The sequence below is a fragment of the Gallus gallus genome, chromosome 4, assembly GCF_016699485.2.
Source record: "Gallus gallus isolate bGalGal1 chromosome 4, bGalGal1.mat.broiler.GRCg7b, whole genome shotgun sequence".
Lineage (NCBI taxonomy): Eukaryota > Metazoa > Chordata > Aves > Galliformes > Phasianidae > Gallus > Gallus gallus.
The window spans coordinates 46,017,843-46,024,604 of record NC_052535.1 but is presented as its reverse complement, the minus strand read 5'-3'; the positions used below and the strand labels follow the sequence as shown (position 1 = coordinate 46,024,604).

The 6,762-nt window shown below is 52.6% G+C and overlaps 1 protein-coding gene across 1 annotated transcript; it reads left to right on the top strand.

Moving 5' to 3' along the window:
- The first annotated feature begins 61 nt into the window (after positions 1-61).
- Positions 62-4,955, top strand: HPSE (heparanase). Its single transcript, NM_204167.2, has 12 exons — positions 62-258; positions 1,080-1,222; positions 1,383-1,508; positions 1,620-1,793; positions 1,865-2,036; positions 2,176-2,223; positions 2,894-2,987; positions 3,199-3,305; positions 3,379-3,493; positions 3,762-3,880; positions 4,003-4,149; positions 4,323-4,955. Exons 1-12 carry the CDS (start codon positions 92-94, stop codon positions 4,480-4,482), a joined length of 1,572 nt encoding a protein of 523 aa, NP_989498.2. The 5' UTR covers positions 62-91; the 3' UTR covers positions 4,483-4,955.
- The last annotated feature ends 1,807 nt before the right edge of the window (positions 4,956-6,762 follow it).

The window sequence follows — 6,762 nt, the reverse complement described above, 5'->3', positions numbered from 1 at the left end:
GGGGCGGTGCTGGGGCTGCCCGCCCTCCAGGGGTGGTGCTGGAGCGGCGGCGCGGCCCGGAGGAGGAGGAAGGTGAGAAGGAGGAGGAAGGATGCTGGTGCTGCTGCTGCTCGTGCTGCTGCTCGCTGTGCCGCCGAGGCGGACGGCAGAGCTGCAGCTGGGGCTGCGGGAACCCATCGGGGCGGTAAGCCCAGCCTTCCTCTCTCTTACACTGGACGCCAGCTTGGCCCGTGACCCGCGCTTTGTTGCCCTGCTCAGGTGAGCCCTGCAGCCGCCCCACTCCTGGGGGAACGGGTGAGAGGATGCCGGGTGCCGGTGCGTGGTGCTGGCAGGGGATGATGCTGCCGGCTGGGACAGAAGCAGGCTGAGCCTTCGTGTGGCGTCGTGGATGCTTAGCGGGACTCCGGGTGCTGTGAGCCCCAGTGAATGCCAGAGAGGTTCTGTTGCGCATGAGGCAAACAAGTAGCTGCTAAAATCAAAGCCTTTTTCTGCCTGTGGGCAAATCCCAGCTCAGGGCTTCCAGGCGATGGGCTCCTGGCCTGCTCTTTCAGCTCTTTGTTCTCTTTCTCTTTTGGATTCAACTTTTTGCATGTGTTTGTTTGTTTGTTTGTTTGTTTCCAAAGCCATTTAATTTCTTTCCTTTGCACCCACCTGATCCCAAATTCTCGCCCTGCCCCATTGCTCCAAAGCTGTAAGGCAGCACCAGCTTTATCTGAGGGCAGGCAGCTCTGGCTGCCGCGATGACACCAGGAAGTGCTTGGTGGCCTCGTATCTGCTGGGCGTCTCCACAGGGTGAGATAGGGCTGCTGCCATGCCAGATAGCACTGCAACCATATGTCCTGCACAGCATTTGCTTTACTTTGAACTCTCATTCCACACACGCTGTGGTTTCAGAACAAAATCCATCCATTTCGTGGTTCTCCTTGGAAATAGGGAGGAACGGTGCACAGCCAGCTTGAAGCCCACACTTTGATGGGATGGGTGGCTCAGGTCCTCTACTGCAAGGTGTCTCTCTGAATGCTGCTGATGCTTTGCCTCCACGTGGGAGATGATCCTGACATTTAGTTTACCTTCCACAGACACCCCAAGCTGCACACTCTGGCCAGTGGGCTCTCCCCAGGCTTCCTCAGGTTTGGTGGCACCAGTACAGATTTCCTGATCTTCAATCCCAACAAAGATTCAACTTGGGAAGAGAAAGTCTTGTCGGAATTTCAGGCCAAGGGCAGTAAGAGGGATTTGATCCCGTGCTGCACAGAAATGGATGTGTAGTGCTCAGCCCCACCCACACTCGTCCCAGTTCCTTGTGATGGGTATGACCCTTCGCATGTTGCCTGATATGGTGATGACAGCTTGGTTTCTCCCATCCTTCTTCTGCCCTATAGATGTGTGTGAAGCGTGGCCCAGCTTTGCTGTGGTTCCAAAGCTGCTGCTCACCCAGTGGCCCCTCCAGGAGAAACTGCTCCTCGCTGAACATTCCTGGAAAAAGCACAAAAACACCACCATTACAAGTAAGTTTTTGATGGGTTTTCCCAGTAGGGTTTACAACCAACAGGTTGCAGCCTGCGGTGCCCAACTCCACGCTGAGGCCTCAGGATGAAGCTGTCCTCTGCTCCCTGCAGGGAGCACGCTGGACATCCTCCACACGTTCGCCAGCTGCTCAGGCTTCCGCCTGGTGTTTGGGCTGAACGCACTGCTGCGCAGGGCTGGCCTGCAGTGGGACAGCTCCAACGCCAAGCAGCTGCTGGGCTACTGTGCACAGCGCAGCTACAACATCTCCTGGGAGCTGGGTAATGGTAAGCACTCCCACTTTGGTTGGGGATGAGCCCTGTGCACGGAGCGGTGCTGATGGGCACCTCTTCCCCAGAGCCCAACAGCTTCAGGAAGAAGTCGGGCATCTACATCGATGGCTTCCAGTTGGGACGTGATTTCGTCCACCTGCGGCAGCTCCTGAGCCAGCACCCCCTGTACCGACACGCTGAGCTGTACGGCCCCGACGTGGGGCAGCCCCGCAAGCACACCCAGCACCTGCTCAGAAGGTAGGCAGGGTGCCCAGGGCCCACGTGACGCCATTGGGAGGGTAGCAGTGATGTGCTCCGGGGACCACGGTGGGCAGGGACATAGGGCGGGTGCTGCAGCACGTCAGCAGTACCTGCTATAACCCTTGTTTGACTGCAGCTTCCTGAAATCTGGAGGGAAGGCGATTGACTCGGTCACCTGGCACCAGTGAGTACCCTCAGCTGCTATTGCTGCTCTGCTTATTGGCTGTTATTTTTTTTAAGAAACGTCAATTTGCATGTGCAGTGGAAAGGAGGAGGTGAAACACCTCTGTCGGGAGGTCCCAGATGCCTCTGTATAGTGCTTTTCTCTAAATAGTAGTTGTGTTCAAAGAAGACCCAAAATCTGTGCCATGCAAGGTCATTCTGACTGCTAAACATGTTTTACCAAAGAAAGGAGAAGTGATGTGCAGAGAAGTGAGAGCACGGCAGCTTGGCTTCTCGAAATGGCACGCAGAGCTGCACTGCATCTCCCCCTCTCGCATGGAGAGCTTTGCAGCCTTTTGGCATATGCTGTACTTTGGTGGGGACCAAGAGCAGCCTTGGTCCACCTGTGGGACCTCTCTACCCACACCTGGGGCTTGCACCGAGTCCTCCAGCCACAGAAAGACGTGAGACTGGGAAGGGATGTGGCACAGAACAAACCAGATGGATGCAGAGCGGTTGCAAGGACAAGCAGCGGCTCTGCCTCTTAGAACAAATGCTCAGCAGCTTCCCAGCTGATGCAGGGACACTTTGACGGGCCTTGCATGAGAGCAGGTACCAATGTTGATATTTTTCCTTCATTTCAGCCGCTGTTTGTTTTTTTTGGTTTTTGTTTTTGTTTTTTCCTTTTCCAGCTACTATGTGAATGGCCGAAGTGCAACGAGGGAGGATTTCCTGAGCCCTGAAGTGCTGGACTCCTTTGCCACTGCCATACACGATGTCCTGGAGGTGCCTGCTCTCCTTAAATCCTCCCCACGTGGCTTTGCACAGAGACTGCTCCGCTGTGCAACAGTTAATGAGCATCCTCCAAGCTTAGCTGCTGCTGACAGTGCAAAAAACCTTAATTTTAGCAAAAGTAATAACAACTGCAAAGGTGTTTGCAGTAACATCAGTGGACAAAACTTGACCTGTCTCCTATTTCCCTTCCATCTCCACATAGATCGTGGAAGCAACGGTGCCCGGCAAGAAGGTATGGCTGGGTGAGACCAGCTCGGCCTACGGCGGGGGGGCCCCCCAGCTCTCCAACACCTATGTGGCCGGCTTCATGTGAGTGGCAGCAGGAGCACGGGGGCTGCTTTCATGCTGAGCCCCATTGTGACCTGTGGCCGGTTCCTGGCAGGTGGCTGGACAAGCTGGGGTTGGCGGCTCGGCGTGGCATTGATGTGGTGATGAGGCAGGTCTTCTTTGGTGCTGGCAGCTATCACCTGGTGGATGCCGGCTTCAAGCCCTTGCCGGTGCGTACACGACCTGTCGGGAAATGCCATGTCACTGGGCTGCCAAAAACACTGGGTATTTCTCCCTGATGTCGTGCCCGTGAGTCTGGCATGGGGTTTTCCTGCATGGAGGGTGTGCATCCCCCATGGGTTCCCTGCCAGCTCCACAGTGCCCGCAGAAGGGGCATAGCATTGCCAAAATCCAGGTGACATGAAAAGCTATGGGGCCCAGAAGTGGAGTTGCCTCAAAAAAATGAGTGCTAGGTGGAGATGAATCCCATTCCCCCAGGACTACTGGCTGTCACTGCTATACAAGAGGCTGGTGGGCACCCGGGTACTACAGGCCAGCGTGGAGCAAGCGGATGCGCGGCGCCTGCGGGTCTACCTGCACTGCACCAACCCCCGGCAGTAAGCAGCAATTGCCCACATGGGGGCAGCGCTACGGCTGTGAAGCCACCCCAGGGCGGTGGCAAAGAGGAAGTGTGTGGGTGCGTGTTGTTTCTACCAAACTCACTTTCTCTCTCATGCAGCCCCAAATACCGGGAAGGGGATGTGACACTGTTTGCCTTGAACCTCTCCAACGTGACCCAGAGCTTGCAGCTGCCTAAGCAGTTGTGGAGTAAGAGTGTGGATCAGTACCTGCTGCTGCCCCACGGCAAGGACAGCATCCTGTCCAGGTGAGCCCACACCTCTTGCTCTCGGAGCAAGGACTGAGCAACACGTAGGCAGCCTCAGAAGCCTTGCTCAATATGGGGCTGTTTGTCGTGCTGCTCTGGGCGCCCTTGCTCACGCCCAGAGCCAGAGACGATGCCGGTGAGCACGCCTGCATTATCCCATCATGCCTTGACAGAGAGGTGCAGCTGAATGGCCGCCTACTGCAGATGGTGGACGATGAGACACTCCCCGCGCTGCACGAGATGGCCCTTGCCCCTGGCAGCACGCTCGGCCTGCCAGCCTTCTCTTACGGTTTCTACGTGATCAGGAACGCTAAGGCTATTGCTTGCATTTGAGCACGCAGAGTAACAGGGCTCGCCATGCGGTGCCACTTGTTTTTGCCAGGCAGGGAGATTGTGGTCACAGGCTGGAGAAAGCCAGGTCACCAGAAAGGCTTCGACATCCTGAGGGCAATGCTTGAGGAGCTCACATCCCTCCTGCTGGGGAAACAGCCCGTTTGGGAGAAAATTGTCTCACGGCAGCTTTTCTCACCTGTATAAGGTGAGTTCCCACCAGTGCAGCTGGTTCTCTTGGAAGTATGCAACTCACACCACCATCAGCGCCTTACAGTGTTCAGAGCACAGCAGGGAGAAAACTCACACGCACCGTACTTCCCTTCTTTGAGCTTTAAAATGATGCTACCGGCTTGGTGGGGTTTCAAGGCAGAGGAGTGGCTTGCGGTTCACATGAAGGCTTTACAGCACCAAGCAAGTGGATGATCTTTGGAACAGTGATCAAAAAGGCACAATAAAAAGTATACTTAAATGCAGAGTGTGAAAGGAGTGTTTGCCCATGCAGCATATGTGCCTTGTGTGAAGGCTTAAGCACCAGGAGGTGATACGTATCCAAAACACAAATAAGAAAGGCTAAGTTTGTTCAAAAAGGAAAATACACAGGGCATAAAATGAGTGAAAAAACCTCATGTTGTCAGTGTATTGTTGTTATTACTGTATAGGCTAAAATTTAGACCTAAAAGCTGAAGGTTGCCTGGTAATTTCTCTTTAAACCTTTCTAACAGAATTGTTTCAATGCTCGTGACTTCAACATTGGACTTTTTCTTTTTTTTTAATAAAGCAATTTATATTAACTTGTGGCAGTTTTCCCAGAAATCCTGCCCAGCTGGGGGTGGTTATTACCTGCTGGCAGAGCAATGGCTCTGCAGCCTCCACCGGTGTGCTGGAGACTCAGAACTGCACCTTTACGCCACACCTTCATCTCTGGCCATAACCTACATTCATTTTCATTTCTGACACAGGAAACGGCATTGCTCACACTTGATTTACTGTAAGTCAGATTGTGGAAGGTGGGGTAATGTCAGTCACATGAAAATAGGGAAAGGGGAATCATCTGAGAATGGGGAACAATTTGGCACTTGTGAGAGGAAGATGGCAGTGGGCCGTTAATGACCTTTGATGCTTTCTTTAACATCTGAAATCTTTCATTCCCTAGATATTGTTTTTGAAGGGCCAGGGTACTTTGCAAGAAATAGAAATCCACTGATAAAAAAAAAAAAAAACTTTTCTAGCTTGTTATCCTAAGCTTCTTAAAAGTAGGCTGCAGAAGCCCTGGGGTTTCCTCATTGCGTATTTCAGAGGATATGACCAGAAACGCTGTCATTGTAACAGCAAATGGAATAAAAGTTAACAAAACAAGGCAGTGATCTGTGTCTGGCAGGACAGGGCATCTGCAGGATGGTTGCCCAAGGAGGCTGTGGATGCCCCATCCCTGGAGGCATTCAAGGCCAGGCTGGATGTGGCTCTGGGCAGCCTGGTCTGGTGGTTGGCGACCCTGCACATAGCAGGGGGGTTGGAACAGATGATCATTGTGGTCCTCTTCAACCCAGGCCATTCTATGATCAGGTTTTCCCCAGCATAGATGAACAGCAGTGAAGGTTTCCTAGAGGTTTCCTAGGCCTGAATTAAGCCTGAGGTGACTGTTCTTGTCATGAAACATGACCAAAATGGAAAAAAAATAAAATAAAAGTAAGAGTTTTACTCTGCCAGAGCAGGAATATCTTTTATGGTCCTTTGCACATTGATTTGCAGCTGTGGAGTGCCACTTATCAGAACGGTGAATGGAAACATGTGAAAGTCACTTTGTTATTACATTGGTTTTCTACTTCCTCCTGGCAGCCAGCAGTTTGGGGAACTAAAACTACTTCTGTTGGGTTTTGCCAGTGTAACAGTTCTCAGCGTTGAAGGAAGCATGACCGGGAAACCGTTTTCTAAGAACGCCTCAATGGTAGCTCAGGAAAGCTTTTATTGCCCACATCACACCTCACCAGATGAACTCTTACAGCTCCATCCAAAGCTCGCATCCGCAGTTTATGCTTTATTTGCAATAAGGTGGCAGAGAACCAAGGGGATGAGGCTGCAGATCCGGAAGCCCGTTGTGAAACTCTGAATGTTTACTGCTTACGGTCTGGAAAATGAGACTATGCTGTGTGGGTACGTATGTCTTTGCATGAAGTAATCTGAAGGAAACTGCGTGCATTAAACACTTCGGGCAAATTCTGTAGTCAAACAGCAGACGGCCTTGTAGTGAGATGCTGCACTACAGGAGATGAGAGGCTGAAG

Bases quoted from the DNA above. Each gene is read 5' to 3' on its own strand.
- HPSE (NM_204167.2), top strand. From the start codon at position 92: ATGCTGGTGCTGCTGCTGCTCGTGCTGCTGCTCGCTGTGCCGCCGAGG. The intron at 2,988-3,198 runs GTGCCTGCTCTC...ATCTCCACATAG, and splicing joins CCATACACGATGTCCTGGAG to ATCGTGGAAGCAACGGTGCC. The intron at 3,881-4,002 runs GTAAGCAGCAAT...TCTCTCATGCAG, and splicing joins CACTGCACCAACCCCCGGCA to CCCCAAATACCGGGAAGGGG.